Source organism: Triturus cristatus, chromosome 1_2 (genome assembly GCF_964204655.1).
Source record: "Triturus cristatus chromosome 1_2, aTriCri1.1, whole genome shotgun sequence".
Classification (NCBI taxonomy): domain Eukaryota; kingdom Metazoa; phylum Chordata; class Amphibia; order Caudata; family Salamandridae; genus Triturus; species Triturus cristatus.
Window position 1 is genome coordinate 993492177 of NC_140580.1, and position 18339 is coordinate 993510515.

Consider the following 18339-nt stretch of genomic DNA (forward strand, 5'->3'; position numbering starts at 1 on the left):
AAATACTGTGGAAGAAAAAAAACAGGCAAACAAAACATAAACAGCTTCACAAGTCCATTTATGATTGGGTCTCCGGTTTTAGATATCAGGTAACCAGACAGCATCATATACAAACAATTTGATTGACGTTTGAAGGGCTAATTAGGAGCAAACCAATAAGGGACACCATAGTAGTAGCTGATGTATGTTTTGATCCCTTATTCTTGATTAGCTGGGGTCTTCATCAGGAGAAAAGGGTGGGTCAATGAGCTGTAGCACCCCACAGCACAACCACATGGGCATGTGTCAGTTTGGTGATAGCCATTGAAAGGGCAATGAAAACGAAATCAATAAATTCATGGCGTGGAGGATAGAGTACATCTGCTAAAATGAGAATGTAGCACACAACGCAGGGGAGACGGTCCAAGTCAGCAGGGCAACAGTAAAGAGCAGAGCAGCTCCTCGGGCACCAGAGCAGTCAACCACTTAGGTAAGAGTGCGACTGCACCGCCTCCAAAACTGACTCGCTGTGAGCAAGTCGCTTCATATTCAAGTAAACTAGATTTAAAAAGTGGGTGACTTAAAAAAGCAGTTCGATTTCTAGAACGCAACCTGCCACAAAAGGCCAGGCTTACCTCTGAATGGCATCCTGTCGAGCAAGAGGTTGCCGACTGCTTTACACCAACTTGTTCTAGAGCACTGAGTAACAAGAGGCAACTCAATGGACTGTAAACTTCACCTACAGCCAGGTTGGAAATTTGTTTTATTGTGTGAGTTTGTTAAATATTATAGTTGTGCAATCTTCTGCAGTAAGTTAAGTTTGCACAAAGTTACTGCAGAACATATTGACCAGTCTCAATTGCACTGGCAGACTTTACTACACCTCAGCCAATGAGGCGTGCATTAAGAATAGGTGTTTTCTAGTAACAGCATCATACAGAAAAATACAGCTGATGCGCACAGCCAACTACCATGACAGAAAATAATACTTTAAAAAAATTTTTAACTAACATAAAAAAATTTGTCTGAAACTTAAATATAAAAAAAAAACTGAACACAAATCACAAATACACACAAGTTTGTTACCAGGTTTTATTTACAAAGTCCTGTGAAAGAAAACATTCACTGCGCCAGTGAAACAAGTACCGAACCAAAAGTAACAAAAAATAAAGTAGCAAAAATCAAAGTACCGAAAAAGCTGGAAGGAAAAGACCCAGCACAAGAGAGAACAGGAACGTGTAAACAATTCTGGAGCAAATGCCCCAACATTTATAGCAGCAGCGAGTAGAGCATCAGAACAGGCACAACCAATGAATGCAGGGGAAACACACAAACTGATCAATCAGATTTGAGAATGAATGTACTTGTGTTAAAGAAAAATACAAATCTCATCATGAGCTAAAACAAAGAACTTATTTTCAGTTGCACCTCGTTGCGGTTTCTGGAGTCACTTCTTACAATGGCATCATAACTAAACCATGAACTATAAAACAGTTGTGTGCGGCTAAGATTGTGCCCTCATGGGGTGGGGAACCATGCGTCACTGGCCAGGCCCTCGTTGGCCCACAGTGGAGTGCCACATCTATTTTGTGACTGTTAGGTGTATAAATGTATGCGCAAACTGGCCCTTTCCGACTTAAACGACAAGCTGTTGAACCACCTCAACGAGAACTAGGTCACCTAACAAGGCCTTTTACTCTCCATGCCTCGGTCCTGCCAGCATAACGGGCAAAGTTTTTTCAGCCTTTCGATTTGCAGGTCAGCTACCTGATCACCTCCCGCTGGAATCTGCCTGGGTGGGTTCAAACAAGCCTAGCAACTTACTTCTAGTCTTATTCTGGGGCACGACTGTTACTAGCAGCAGGAGTAATTTCATAGTATCACCGCCAGGAATATACTGAGGAGTATACCGTAGAAATGTAATGAGGCGTATAAACATGGCACCCAAAGTTAACCATTATCAGCCAACCAAGGGACACTTTTTCTCAGTGTTGACAACACCGCGTTACTGCAAAAAGGATGGCCAAGGAAAACATGGCATGGAGTAACGGGAGTGCATAGGCGCCATGTCCACGTGGGCCGGATTGTGGTCATCATCTTAAAGCGGCAGTGAAATGCAGTCTACATTTTTTGGGACAGGTTTATCCCCCGTTTTAGGTCTTCATCTAATCTGCCCATCATTTGTGCCAAATCCCCCTTTGCTTCTTTATAACGGGCTTTGGAAAAAAGGATTCAAGTTGGAGAAATTCAAAAAGTGTTTTATACCAGCATGCAGTTGTTCAACCTGAAAAAAGACCTTGAAACAAATATATTTGTATATTCACTCTCCCAGGAACCCAAACTGAAATAACCCTCCCAGCTGCCTGAAATTGCACTTAAGCCAATAAACCTCATTTTTATTAAAGGGGTATTAACAAAATGTGATTGGCTATTAAAACTAAACGGCTGAACGTGCACGGCTATGGTGTAGAATTGAAACAAGGAACACTGCATCAAAATCATGTTTTAACTCCACATTTAAATATTACGAATCCCAAAATGAAGATGAACGCAAGCTCAAACTCCATCTGTTCTCTGAACAAATGCAAAAAAAAAAAAAAAAGGTAAAAAACGCTGACCACATTGCGCTTCTGCCCAACAGCTAACAATGTTCGTTGATGCTGCATATAAACGCATAAAAGCATAATTTACTCTATAAATCCCGTTGCTCGTCACAATGCCAGCCCTCAAGTTTTGTAGCTCCTCTAAATGTTCCGAAAGAAGTAGACGATCGATCTAATTGTGCATCAAGACACAAGGTATACATACGTTTTGGATCGGTGAAGTGGAGTATGCAACAGTAAAGCTGCCTGACGGTTGCCAGGTCATCAAAGGGGCATCTGAAGTACATGGTGCAGAACACTAAAGCTAGACCTGGCAGGTCAAATACAGGCGGATTCCCTTTCAGTAACGGAGAGAAGGTGTGATTTGGGGCAAACAGCAGTCTTCATGGTCTTAAAAAAAAGTGGCCCTGAAAATGTCAGGACTGGTTTCATTTGTTGCTTGTATTTAAAGGTATTTGGCATGTCTTACAGGATTCTGATCTTGTTTTCAGTGCAGCCGTGATCAGTGCTGCCACTGGCCAACTCAACGGTACTCAAGTAACAGGACTCTCCATAAGTTCAAGTAGAAGAGGAATTCATCTAACCCGGTAACTAAGTAGGTTATCAAACAGAACGATGTCTTGTTGACCCTGGTGCACCGTGGCCAGAACAAACGAAATCCTCCTGCGGTAGAACCCCTTGTAGACACTCTACTTCAACAGCATTCCCTCGTGGTCTAATTCTCCTGTGTGACCCATCTCTGCCACGGCTTGTCCCCGGCAGCAGTCCCTTGAGCAACCTCTAAACCTATGCTTGAAACAGCTTTTTAATGATTTTACAATTTCCCCTTTGATTCCATCTCCCTTAAGCAAAAAAACTATCTCCCACAGGTGTTTACTTTTCTCTTGGGGCCATCTTTATGGTGTTGCCAACCTCTCCTCCATACCAGTTTACCCTCATACACCTTGTTCCTTGGTGGTATCCAGTCTTCCATACCAATAACATTCCCTTACAGCCATGTCTTCTATCCTTACCTCTCACGGGGGGATTATCTCTGCGCTGGAAATCATTCTTCCGTTCCCATCTACCTTTCGCTTACAGCCATCTCGGCGCTGGCATCCTCTCGAGTACAGGTTTACTTTCCTCACTGGCCCAAGCTTTCTGCATAGGGCTAGCTTTCGGTAGGGGCACCTCTTTTGTGCGGGAGACCTCTCCTTCATAACTCGCTCTCAACGGCCTTCCCGTTTGAGGGGTTAACATTTGTAGCGCCCGTATATAGTAACGCCCCCTACAAGAGGCAGGAGCTATCTACTCCACAGCTAAGCGCGAAAACTTAAAACAGCGTTACTTCACTTTTCATTCCTGAGGACTTGTAATGGCCGTATTCTTCAATTACATTTTTGGTTTTCAAAATATAACGTATACAACGTTCACAAATACCCCCAATAATAAAAACAGAAGGGCAGCTGGCTGGCAAGTCAAATCGGAGAAAAACTTCTTTACCCCACCAACGCATGCTAGAACCACGCGGTGATCACGTCTTTCCAGACCAGCGCAAAGTTATCAATTATTTGAATTAAGCGAGGGTTCTTGGCTGTGGTGTAATGTTAAAAATCTGAATTCTGCTAGACTGTGGTGAAAGACAAACAACCGACACAAGCTGCAGGCCCGTTAATGGAGTGGTTTGCCTGAACCAGCAAGGGGGCGTCAAACACACAGAGGTTGAATCCAAGCTCTCCTTCTCATAACTCTTCCAGGTCAAGGTAGTGGAAGGGTGTGACCACTTCCTGCCGGGCGAACATTCCTTTATCATGGTCCCTCATACAGCGTGCCCTCTCAAACAAAAGCAACGCGTCAACAACTAGCATTCTTGCTGATCGCAAAATCCCAGAAATGTTCATTTCTTCAGCAGAAGTCCAACTTATTAGTATTTTACCAATAGAAGTATAGCACCATCTGCCGGGTACTTTTGGAAATACTCGGGGTCAGAGATAGTTTCCAGCGCACTGATGTTTGCAAGTAAGTCCCACTTATTAGTATTTTACAAATAGAAGTATAGCACCACCTGCCGGGTGCTTTTGAAAATACTCGGGGTCAGAGATCGTTTCCAGCGCACTGATGTTGGCAAGCAAGTAGAAATAGTTGGGATAGAAACATTTTCAGGCAGATTGTCATACAAATCAACTGCAAGCCGAAAACACTGCCATGAAGGTGGTCACCAGAAATTTCACTCCCTTCCCCCAGCTCTTCTCTCCCGCTCAAAGACTGCATTCTGCCTCATACAAAATCACCATGCAAAAATGTGCATACATTTAAAAGGGGTATAAAAAGAAAGTAAAACACAAGTATATCTTTTACAAATCTTCGTGTAAAAACAAGTCAGCGTAAACTAAAGGGGAAAGCTAGCCCCTAACCCTGTAACGCCACATATAAAAATAAACAGATTTTTTTTTTATAGGAGTGTACCGCAGTGCAGGCAGCAGAAACTGGAGCGTGCTTTTCACTAACCAGTGTCACTTGGAAAATGAAACCTTTTACCGGACAATTCTGGAGTGTGGGTTTACCACAATGGATAGAAATTGCCCTTTTGAACCCACATTTGGTGGAATCACTCGGAGTGCTCTCATTTACATAAAATGCGCCCCTGAGAGTCATCCGTGTAAGGCCTGGAGCTCGCGGAGTGGCGCCCGCCTCAATCACAGCTCAAAGAGAGAGGCCGCGGTAGGTCCAACAGAGAGAAGTCAAGTCACTTCCATGAATAAGTCTGTGTGAAGCAGGCTCCAGGCTTTATGAGAAACCCAGCCCCGCCGCCCCACGAGCTCCAGCAGGGCGGCGTAGGCCCGGCTCCATCAGATGAAGGTGGAATCCAGCTGACTGCAATCCTGGGCGCTCCGGGCACGCGCCTCGAACAGCTGCTTGATCAGCGCAGACTTTTCTTGCTCCAGCTGCGTGATGCGGTCACTCTTGTCCGTCACCTCCTGCAGGGAAAGATGGGAGAACGGATGAGGTCAGAGAAACAGAGCGGACCATTAATCCAGAGAATCACGTTTAAAGACTTGTCGTCGGATAAACACATTCAGTTAGGGGCAGGGCCTAAGTTCTAAAACAAGCACTTGCAATGCAATAGGTCTCGCATTTTTTTTTTTTTTTTTTTAGAGATAGAGCTATTGGCGTTGTAATGGAAATGTTTGTTACTTATCAAGATGTTTGTTTTTAGCACCCTTTAAGTGCCCTTAAGTAATGTCTCACAGCTGCATTTATTGTTTTTGAAGGCGTTTGCATTATTTTATATGCAGTAACCTGGAGAGGACAAAGCAACTAAGTAATCACAGTTTGACTGCAAGCTGACCCGGCCAGATTTTGAAGACGTGAAAAGGGACCATCACCCCAAGCAGCTGTTTTTGTTATGCATCTGTACCCCTTGCAGGGATATTACTTGGGGTTCCTGTGATCCATATTTTTCTTCCCAGTGGATTCTCTCTGGGTGTCCTTATTTGTGGGGCACAACCAACGTACTGACGAAGACTTTTTTGTCTTGCACACTCTTCTGCAATGTGGCGCGGGTCCAAATGAAAAAGCATACCCTTGTGTGCAGGGCCAGACTTCCCTGCAAATTATGGAATGCCTCCATGGAATGGTGTTGCAACACATTTGAGTTCAGCTGAAACAATACCGGTATTATAAACACAGGAGAATTCTGGGTAACATGTACACGGACTACAGTGGATCTGTTATATAATGTAAAAAAACTAAGTAGGATCAAATAAAGCTCAGTTTAAATTGTACATCATAATGTGAGCAAATGCGTAGCCAAGAAGAAAACAAAAATAATTTATACAAGAATGATCAAAATGATTTACATTCGTAGACAATGCAAGAGAAATAAAAAAATAAATTTAAAAAAGGAAATCAAATTATACGTGCCAGAGAGGACGCTTAATAGGAGGCGCTGTCCATGCTTGAACATTAGATGAAGCGAGGGTTGTTGGAAAGATGACAGATCATCAATGCTGTGCAATTTATGGCAGAGATAAACTTGTGTAATGGATGGGAGGCAATGAGGGGAGATAAACTGCAGGGCCGTGGAAGCACTTTAAGGGCAGCTAGGCCTAACTAATCGATCGATGCAGTGAACGCAAACTAAAGATTGACAGGAGTTCAGGAATAAAAAAATCAATGCAAACACTTGCGAGCGTGATGAACAGGGCGGCCAGGGCAGCCACAATTATGGACTGCCTGGCCAATTAGTGCATGTTCTCAGTGCTATTAATACCTAAACTTGGCATACTTATGTTTGGTAATTCGATGTTTTGACACTGTGGCAACTCACCCTAGCTTAGGTGTATCTACTTCTGTTTAGGACTGTGGCGATGAATGGAGGCAGAAGGTAAAGAAGCAAATACAGATGCTTGTTCCAGGCAAAAGCAGCAGATAACAAAAGAGCTGACTGTACACAACACTGACCCTTCTAACAATTTTTACCATCGGAACGAGAGAAACTCTCGGACACGAGCATAGCCATAATGGCGGTGCACTGTATGATTAAGGTGCCAGCTCAGATGAGACACCACTCAGGCAGCGGTCACTTCGCGGGTGCTGGATGGTCCAACAACTCTACCTACAACAGCTCGCCAGAGCAGCGCTTGCGCGCTGGCTCAAGCTCAACCTAAAAATGTCACAAAAATTTCTCGCCAACGTTTGAGAGCGCAGTTCGATTAGGTAAACAAGTATTTAAGCAGTAAAGAACGCTCTCGATTGAAATTACTCGAAACTCACCAATACTGCTATACGTAAAGAGGAAGACATGCTGCAGCTAAATATTATTGTGCCGTAGCACATACACGCTTAATTGCCCAATAAGCAAATGGCAAGCTTGTCTATATCCTACCGGAATCAACGAATTAGAGCAGTCGCAGCACCAATGATAACCTGACATTAGGTTCCTTAGCCGATTAGATGATCAGGGTTTCCATAACCAAACCTAAAGTATCACAATTTTTGACAGCGAATAAGATAAGTCCTCACTGGTTGTGGCAAAATAGTAAAAACACACATTGCGGAGAGATTGTAACTTTTCTATTAATATGCTTCCCTCAGTTTGCCGCTTTTCAAAACACACATTTAACACCAGTTGTCCCTTTTCTCTTTTGGGACTTGCTTTAACATAGGTGTTGTACGGCTCTACTCTATCCTCTCTGGGCGCACGTAGTTCTTCCCTGGCGCCAGCGTTTGGTGTGCGGTGTACTTTGTAAAGTGGCAGAGCGGGAGCTGGCTTGACTGAGCTAAGAAACTACTGGGTCTCTGTGGGCGCCGCTTTTGCTGGTCCTTCGGTAGTGAGATTGCAGGTGAATGTCAGGTAAAAAGATGTTTGGTTACACTTTGCTTACTAGTGTAGCCACGTAACTCCACCCGGTAAGAATACTGGCTATAGACCCTTATTTTGCCGTTTTGGGTGGAATGTTTATATACTATTGTGCGTTAGTCTGATGCAACAACGCGGCCATTAAAAGTTTAATTTAACTTATAACCATTTTTACCATTGGAACGAGAGAAACTCTGACACGAGCATAGCCATAATGGCTGTGCACTGCCTGACTATAGTGCCACCACTCGGGCAGCGGTCACTTCGCGGGTGCTGGTGGATCCAACAAGTGGTCACGATTGTCCCAGTAGCTTCGAAAGTGAAGGCGCGTGCGCACAGAATGCTGAATGAAAATAAAGCACGCCATCATGCCTCAAGTAGGACAAACTCAATAAAGAATACAGTGCTTACCATGTAAGAACCGAAGTAAAGGGGCCAGTTACCATAGGAGGATACACATGACGACATGGCCGTATTAAGGCGGGACTAACAAGCCTACTGGGGAATCAGAGGCCAGCATTTACAAAGGACAAAGACACAAGCCAATGAAAAATATGGGCAGGGCTTCTCCACTGTACTCTTCATACAACAGATCGCCAGAGCAGCGCTTGCTCAGACTCGACCTAAGAAAACAGAAGTGGGGGGAACTAACCACGTTAGGCAGTACGCAAGTGACATCACGGCGCATGACATCTTCAATGGCATCACAGGAGGGGACATCAAGTGACAGCAGATCTTAAAACATTTATGAATGTTTTGCAGTTCTATCACAAGTACATTTGACCACAATACAACATTTAACGAGTGCGATTTTGCCTTGGAGTTGTGCCAAAAAAGTGACGCAACCCCGACACAAAGTCTGGGCCTCAACTTATACATTATGTTTTTTTTTTTAACTCTGCCACTAAGAAATTGGCAGCCAGGAGAAATGTGGCAAGAAATCTGTTCTGCTTAATTGGATGCAAAGTCTGCATTAAAAAAAATATATCTTATGGGAATAAGGCACCTGCTGCAGAGATCTTTATGTGCCCAGTAAATCTCAGGGAATAATAATAAAGGTGAGATAAGTCTGGAGGTTAATGCTTTTATTTGAGAGATCTAGGTTTTGTCTAGCCCCAGTTTTGATTCTAAGCAGCATAGGGGGTTAATGTGTCTCCTGCAAAGCAGTTTATGTAACATGCAGATGACAGATTTTGATTTTACGTAGCTAGGCAAGCGGGTTACTTGCTTTTAACACAAAGATCATTTTGTTACTTGCAGTTCATAAAATGTAATCCTTCTAATATGGCACAGTGAGCTATGATGGGCATGTAACTCCTACACTCTGTAACCCTCACTATCTTGTGTAACTCATTATGGACATTTATTTACACACATAGGATTTATTCTCAATGTATAATGTTTACGTAAGATGTCAAGCTCCATGATACACTGCATTGGGACGGGTAGCACTAAAAAAGACATAAAACACAATACTATTTAAATTGTTATTTGTGTAAATACTGGGAGAGGCCAAACACATTTGACATTCTTAGTGTATGCGTCTCGCTTATATACAAGGACTGAACAAAGGCAAACGCGTGCCTCTCTCGAGTGCCTGTGAAGTGATAAGCTGGGTGCCTTGGCTTGCCCTCCTTTGCATTCAAGTATGAGGCTCCAGATAACTCCAAGTCAGGATACTCGAAAACAAAAAAAAAGGAGGCCTGATGGCCCTTAACTTCGGCCTTTGTTTTGGGCCAGCAGAATTCAAAATAAGAAAGCCCCCTCTTCGCCTGCATTTTTTTTGTTTTGTTTTTTAGTTCTGAACGAAAGCAGACATCGTGCAGGCCCTGCTGAGAGTGTCCAGGTGTCTGAAACCAATACCGGGACACATTGCCCATATTTTAGAGAGGCCCGACTTCTTGGCAGGGTGCACAGCATCCACCCACTGAAAATAGTGTGTGGATGCCGTCCACCCGTGTGGACCCCCCAACGTGTGCCCTTGTTAGGGTGCTACTTGAAGCAAGACCGATCTCCACTCTAGGCACCTGTCCACGGAGGTGCCACGGCAGACAGACCCTACCTTCGGTCTGCAGCACACAGTGCTTCCTGTAAGGCCACAGTTTGCCCTACACCGGCTTGTGCTCACTTTGCTATGGGAAAGCCAGCCTGGACCCACCGGCTCTAGTCTTAAAAGCTGCCAAGGGTTGTTTGTTTGTTAAGATGTCTGTTTTTTCCAAAGAAGTCTTCACTCTTACACTAAACTATTACCCTTAGAAAATGCAAGCAGCAGATTCTGGCTACTCGGTAACAGTGAGAAGTGCACATCCTGAACGTGCTAGCCAAAGGAATTTGCAATTTGTTGAAAAACATTTTCACTTTAACTGAGTTCCGAGTAGCAATTACACACACCTTTAAGTGACGTTATGCGTAAGAAACAAAATTGTGTTTGAACCCCGGGCCAGCTCAAATTTATGCAAACATAGCTATCGATTTATTTTTAAAATCTATCCAAAATATCTTTTTTTTAACTGAGTGTCATAATTGTCTATCAATTGTAGCGAGTCTGTTCATAAATGGTTTAATATAACTGTTTAGTAAAGAAATTCATTTTCATACTTCAAATTACCTTTGGGTGTAAATGACAAACCTGTGATTTACAATAGGTGAAAATACAGCTAAAGGCTCTTTCGACATCTCAATAACCACCATCAACTCTGGCAGAGAGAACAGGCACAGCACAGGGAGCAGTGGTCTGACCTTCCCGCAGACACAGAACAAGCAAGGAACAGACACAGGCACGCCATAGTGAAGCCCCGCCCCGCCCCCACCCCACCTCCAAATAGATCATAAAGACTGACAGAGCTCAGTAGACCTTCCAGGAGCTGGGGGAAGGGGAGGGGGTACGGGGAGTTGATACTGTAAACCTCGAGAGCAAAACAGAAGGACTGAGAGAAAGTAAAGAAATGAAAAAAAGAAACAAGAGGCAAAAGCAAGCAATGGGTAATAAACAAATTAAAAGGGTAGGGATTAACGAAATAATCAAAATCAAAATCTTATTGTTTTCAGCCAAACTGGCCATGACAATTAGTTTAACATTGTGTAATTTAAGACATGAAAAAATAAGAAAGGATGAAAGAACGGACAAAAGGAACGACGGGTGAAAGGAGATTAATAAACCAGAAAGGGTAAAAAGTCGAATGGTAGGAAGTAACAGACAAAGGGAAGTAGTAAAGAAATAAAGAACAAACGTAGTGTTAAAAAGCAAACTAAAGAAAAGAAGAAAGACGGCAGGGAAATAAAAAAGGAAGAAAAAGACAATTGGTTGAAATACGGATACAAAAGCATGAAAGGAGTAAATGAGAAAGTAGAAAAAGAATGATAAAAAGATGAATGAAAGAAATGAGAAAAAAAAGATGGAAACACAGAAAGAAAGATGCAGAAGAAAATAAATGAAGTATGACAATACGTAAAATTGGACAAAAGGGCACGAAGATGAAACAAAAGATTGGAAAGTTTTAAATAAAAGGAAAAGAAACAAGCATTGTTAAAGTCAATAGGTCTTTCCTATGTGAGGGGCTTTTTGCCAGGAGGTAGCAGATCTTGATGGAGAGATCTAGCCACCTTAACAGAGTCCTCTTATGCACTGTCCTACCCTTCTTTACACCTGCGAAGGAACCACAGAGTTGATCATATACCCAAAGATCTTTTGTCTGGTCTATGTATAAGCTCAAAACATTCTTTGGAAGAAGGTGATGGAGCCTCTCTACCTCTTTCGATGGAGGAGGTGGACTGAAGAATGCTGGCAAAGTGATTGATTGACCAACATCACAACGTTAGGGAGGAAATCTGCCAGGTCCTCAACACCAACTTAACCGAAAAGAAGATAGCGTAGGGAGATTGTATAGACAGCACCTGCAACTCACTCACATGGTGTGACGACAGGACGACAATAGAAAAGACTATTTCAAGCATCAACAGCCTTAAGTAGCAATTGTGCATATGCTCAAAGGTCATACAGGAATGTCAAGACCAGGTTAAATGTCCCAAGGGGCATTACAAACAGTTTGGGAGGAAACATACGTGTCACTTCTTCAATCAAAAGTATATCTACTGGGTACGCTAACAAGGCTGTTTGGTCCAGCACACACAGAAAGTCAAAAAGTGATGATAAGTGACCTTTCACCAAGCCAACTGCAAGGCCTTGTTGGGCTAAGGAGAGAATAAACAGACCACTAGAAAGTTTGGTTTATGAGGCAGTTGGTGCCCCAGGCATCACACCAGGCAACAAATTTGTCCCAGCACCCAGTGTAGACTAACGTTGTTGAAGAGCTTCTGGCAATAAAGAATCTACCATCTCAGTCAGCAACTCAAACACATTCAAATGCCACCGTTCAATCCCCACGCATGGAGGTGCAAATTGTGGAGATTCGGATTGCAAGATTCTGCTTTGTCGTTGAGACAGGAGGTCCTCTAAAAGCAGAAGCCTCATCGCAGGGCAAGCGATTGGACTCCGAAGCTCTGCATACTATACTCGCCTGGGCCAGAGTGGGACAATCGAGATGAGTCTGACTCATCTTTCTTGATCTTCAGAACCCAAGGCAGGAGAGGGAGGGATGGGAGGGCATACAGGATTCATTTGTTCCATTTCAGTCAAAACGTGTCTCAAAACTAATTCCTCAGAGGAAACAGCAGCCAGCAAAATTGCTAACACTGCACATCCTCTACAGTGGCAGAAAGCTATACAAGGGGCTCCCTCCAGTGTTCAGAGATGACCAGCATCACCTCCGTATGAAGACGCCACTCATGATATGCCAGATGGCAACTGCTTAGGTTGCCCACTCTTGCATTTAGGGACCCTTTCAGGTGGTTGGTGACTAGGAAGAGGTTTCTGTTGTTCCAACTACCAGCTGCGGCACAGAGCTCAGGACCCAACTCTACACTGCCTGTTGCAATACTACATGGCAGTAGTGTTGTCCGTGAGAACATGCAGCAGCCTCCTTTTGATGGATGGATGGAAGGAAGGAAAGTTTTTTGAGCCAAACTGATCTCTATAATTTACAGCAGGGTGATGTAGGAGCAGGCTCTCTGCTGCCAGAGACTAGTGGCCTCAGATCTCTACCTGTCCAATGTGATTTCCTCCCCTCCACCCACACCGTCCTAATTAGGGATGAGGAAGCAGTACGATGGCATCCTTTGCCTTTCTCAGAGTCTAGTAGTCAACTGAAGGCACCTTTGGAGAGTAAAAGGTATACCTACTCAACAGGATGGTTGAGTGTTCATCAAAGTGCATTATGGTGTCAGAGGAAGATGTGGAAGGAGGAAACATGGTAGGGTGCGGCCTCTTTGGATAAGACACACCTGTACAATGTGATGGATCTCCAGCTAGGGATTCACTGTTGTATCCAGCTCCCGACATGAATTGTGGATGACAAACTAAAGTAGCTTTATAGCTGCTAGGGAAGGCTGCATTGGAGTACTATTCAACACAGAAGCACGCACTGGTTATATACTAGTACAAGTTATAATTGTTAACTAAAACAGTTACATTTAAGGTGTGCAGGTTGACACAGATTCACTCAGCATTGGAGTACCGCAACCCTGCTGCCCTATGCAGTGTCTGCCAGTGCCACATTCACAGCCACAAAAGCTCTGGGCAGTCTGCTGCACCACTGGTGGGAAAGGCTGCAGCGGCCTAAATACCAGACACCTGGTATAACCTCTGAATGTCCTAAACTGAAGGGGAAATGGTTCAGCAGGTGCCAATAGCACAAAATAACTTGCTTTGGTTCGGCTGCTTTCAAATTTCTCTAGTGCCAAACACGCCTTTTCCCAAAGAGTCAGGACCCACTGACTGCTTGTTCATTAGGGATGCTGACACATCACCTGAAAATCTGGTCCACCTCAACCACGTGTGCCTCCTAAGCATGGCAGTGGTGTCAAGGCTGTTGGCAGGGTGTAGACCCAAATGGATTAGGCACTTTGATGCATCCTGTCCAGGTATTTTCTGAGCCAAAGAAGCTCTGAGGTCCTCCAGAACTGCCTCCAAGATCTCAGTGATCATGTCCCACAGGGCATGCTTGTACCAACTCAGTAAACAAACCACATTTATGACCCTAAAGGTCAGGCTTATGGATGAAAATATCCTCTTACCAAAAGCATCAATCCTTTTGTATTCCACATCTGGAGGAGTTGTCAGCAAGGAATTAGGATTCACCTTAGTAGTTGACGCCTACAAGTTAGAATCACCAGTGTAGGGCATTAGTTAGGAAGTCCAGATCACTGTGGGCAGGCCTATGCTGCCGGGCACAGGCGAGCCAGTAGGAACAAGACTAACATGTAGCCATCAAGGTACCAGTAAGGGCATTAGTAAATGGTCATAAGAACTCGGACAGTGACAGCCCTGGTTGGAGGATTTCTGTCAAAGCACTTGATTTTGCCTCAGTGGATAACAAAAGCAGATTTAGCACCTCAGTGGCCCTTTGGACCATTGCTGCAAATTACACTTTCCTACGATGGTGGCCCATGAGGCGAGTCAAGGTCCATTTCAGTGGGAAGGGTCTAGGCCACTGATATATAAATTAAAGTATAATAAATCATCAGTAGAGCGAGGGAGGAGTAAACCACCACAACCATCATTATCATGTGTCCTGGGGTACGCTACGCATCTCTTCTATAGGGTCAGAGTCAAAAAGAGAAGGGAGCCTCTGCTGACTGTTGCGTTGCGGCAGAGGCACCGGGTTAAAGTCAGGCTGCTTAATGAACAGTTATATTTTATGATCTAGTATGCTGACACTGGCTCAGAGTCTCACATGGGCAATGGCACCAAAAAATCCATCTGCGCCAGTACTGCAGCAAGCTCTGCGAATCTTCTGATTGGCATCGAAGTCTGTATCAGAGACAGTAGGAGCCTGGTAAGGTTTTGTGCATAAGAAAACCCCTGGGTCTATTGGATAAGGAACCTTACTTTCAGAGTAGTCCTGAATGCCTTCCGCGATGCAACTCGCACCCAAGCTGGCTTTTACCACAAGGGCGTAATGCCACCTTGAGTTTTCACCAAAGTCAAGTTGAGGCATGTTACCTCACGATTGCGGGTAAAACCAAACTGTGGATCCCTCATCAAGTGGCGTTCCACTTCAACCACTGGTTTTGTATATGGCAACTAGCCCTTTTTGTTTCTATCATTTGTTATTTACATACATTTTGCAGAAGCTTCCATAAGGTCCTGAAGAACGCCGCCACACCTGTGTTGAGGGTATTGGGCTGAAACCGGTCAACCTACTTTTTTACTCAATGGCAGGTTGAATCCTCTCCCGTTATAGCTCAGTCTTAATCCTGGTCCAGGGGCACCTCAATTAAGTCTACTGAGTACCCTGGAGCTAGTTTTAACTCCCATTTTCTTTGCTCTGCACCCCTCACCACATCCAGTTCATATAGAGTATTTATTTCTATTGAAACATACCAGAGCTCCTCCCTCTCAGATAGGGGAATGTGGCCCACTTTGTGACTAGGTTCACAATGCGAGGAGATAACCCGATGATGAAGCAAGCCACCTTTGGGTGGGTGAGGGAAATAGTCCTTTAAAAAGTACTACTCTGATAGTACTCTTCCTTATCCAATAGACCCAGGGGTTTAATTTGGGATACTGTTCATTGAGTAGGGGAGTCAACCCCTGTGGGTCCTAAAACCTCCTCTAACCCTTCTAGTGTTCTGGTATCAGGGGAGAGCCTACCAACAGTAATCCAAGTCGAGTCACCTGAAGATTAGTGGGGCTAGACCGTTCACCAAAGCGGGCCAGAATCACACAAACATATGCAGCATGGGCTCCTTGAAGAAAGCGATCTGCTGCAGAGTAGAAGGCGGCCTGGGGAGCTCTGGGTATGTATGGACCACTAAGGCTCTATTCCAAAACCAAGGTCTTTAAGTTAGTGCGCTACTGATCTTTATATTCTCACGCTTTCTCTTTAGAGAGAGATGGGATCAAGTCTCCCTTCCTTTTACGTTTTCATTTGAGCTTTGACTTACCCAAAAACTGAGCTAGAAGAGCTGCGTTCCCAGGAACAGCATTAATACTGGGAACAAGCCCTCAACTTGGAAGAAGAGCAAGACCTGAGCTTCCACTTCTTCTTGTGTACTGCGATTTAAGGTTTACCCTTCAGGCCCAGAACCGCTCCAGTTGGGACTGGAGCCCAGGTATGAAAGACACAACCCATGCGAGTAAGTGAACATCATCCACTTCTGACACTTTCTGCATGGTTTGAGGCCTGTAGGTTTCAGAAGGGACAGGATTTCCTACTCCACTGCCATAAAATTTTGAAGTGGTCATAAGAATGACAAAAGTTGGGGGTGGAGCACTTGATCCATGTCAGAAAGCGCAGAAAAGAAATGCCAGCGAGGAGGGACAGCACATAAGTTTCCATTCAGTCATATTCAGGGAGTTACAAAGCCTACATAGATCCGCACAAAGCATCTGCCAGCACACAGGAGCATCGCCGTTAGAATTTTTTGGATTCAATTTGGTGCCTATTCATATTCTAAAGGCAAGGAATCTAAAGTTAAAAATATCACCCCCCAAAAAAAATCTAGGCTAGAGATGGCTAATCCTTGGATGAATCATTATTTTTTTTTAATTTGTTACGGAATAAAGGAGGAGACATGGTTTGAGGATTAATTTGTTTTTGAGAAACTCAAGTAGAAATATTTCTCTGCTTAACCTATTTAATCATCTCATCTCGAACTTATTTGAAACCCCCTTTAGGCAATGATTTGGCATTTATTTTTAAGGCTTTTTTTCATTGAATTAGCAGAACTTCAAAGTAATCAGAAGTTATGCAGCAAACTTCACTCAACTCCCCACTACGCTGGGAAAAACGTATGTCCAGCTCCACTGCACCAGTCGCTGAAAATAAATCCGGTGAACTCCACTGTTCCAGAAGTTAGGTGTGCCCAAGGCTGTGGAGGTAGAGTATGGACAAGTTGAGAGGGGAACAATTATCAGTAAATTACTTGTTTTGTGTATTATATTGATGTCTACACCCTCTAGTGAACAACAAATGTTAATAAACTGTTATTGCCCTTTTTCTATGACATTATGTTTGTGTGTAAGTTGGAGGTGGGGATATCTGTTTTTTTTTTATTTTTTATTGTATATTGGTATGTGGTGAATGATGGTAAGCAGTGGTTTCCGGAGCACACGGATGTACAACTATACGGCATACCTGTAATTTATTCGCAGTTTTATTGTATGTTTCTCACATGGCATAGACTGGTGAAAAGTGGTGTTGGAAGCCATGCGGAAACAGGCTGTTCGTACTGTGTTGGCGACAAAGAACTGCGTTTGCGGCGATGTTTGTGTGTTGTGTTGTTTAGTGCTGTTCAGAGCAGAATGATAGTTAACTATAGGCATTTTTGTTGTGCACTGGACATATGCTAGATGTGCTTCCTAATGTGTTCTGTTGGATGCCCTGTGGGAGGAATGCAAAACTGTACATGCCCTGAAAAATAACATGATTCCTGGAAGTTGGAAAGTAGGTTTACATCTACAATTCAGGTCATATCAAGCCCATTAACGCAAGGATTGTCTGCTGCTCCGACAGCCATGATTATTTACAGCTAGTCACATTTTGTAAGTGTTTCTGGTGCATTATGTTGCCACAAACACACTGTAAACTGCATAAAATGCTGCTCTGTGCACCTCCCCCTTTATTGATCTGTTTGTCAAAGTGATTTTATTCTGTCTCTCATAGGTTCATACATTTCAATGCTAGCCTATACCCCTTGAGCTTTTATGATCTACAGGCTCAGTACACCCTCCCCACCATCCACAATCCTAAAGCACACATTACTTTCACACATTTACTTCTATGATCATCCATACCCCTGGCCTCTCAGCAAAATCAAACCTCGCCGAACCCAGTATGCCATTCAGTGTATGGCATTACCTTTGTCAGGAGTCGGTTTTGTTCCTTCAGCATGTTGATGGACTGCTGCTGTCCTACGGTGGTGAAGGTTGGAGATGTGACTGCAGTTCCATTGATGGCAGAGGATGACACACTTTGGTGCTGATAAAGGCAGAAGAGGAGACAGTTACAGATAAAAATATTTAATATTGTAAGCAAAACAAACTGAGGTCAGGAAAGTAGAGGAGTTCAATTTAATAAAATACTTACTGCAACCTTTAAAACGTGGCTAATCTCTCTTTTTCCTTTAGTTTTGTCAAAATGGTCACATTGGGCAGTATTGCAGATCGTTTATTTAAGCTGTTGTACAGCACTACCAATATGTTATGTCATCTTTGAAACAACAAACAAAGAAGCAATGGCAAAACCAATAGGTCTGGCCTTGGGAACTTACACAAGGCCTCATTACTATGGTGGTCGGACATCGCAGCAGAATTGAGACCACCCAACAAGTAGTCAGTGGTCCCACCCGCCATAT

General features: G+C 43.7%; 1 protein-coding gene across 1 annotated transcript in view; it reads right to left on the reverse strand.

Annotated features, from left to right (window-relative positions):
• Positions 1 to 5015: 5015 nt before the first annotated feature.
• The window catches only part of SAPCD2 (suppressor APC domain containing 2), a 93143-nt gene continuing 79819 nt past the window's right edge, over positions 5016 to 18339 (reverse strand). The window contains exons 5-6 of the mRNA XM_085611208.1: positions 17844 to 17963; positions 5016 to 5539 (exon numbers count right to left, since the gene is read on the reverse strand). Of these exons, the coding sequence (XP_085467334.1) occupies positions 5411 to 5539; positions 17844 to 17963 (249 nt within the window). The 3' untranslated portion in view covers positions 5016 to 5410. The remainder of the gene's footprint in view (positions 5540 to 17843; positions 17964 to 18339) is intronic.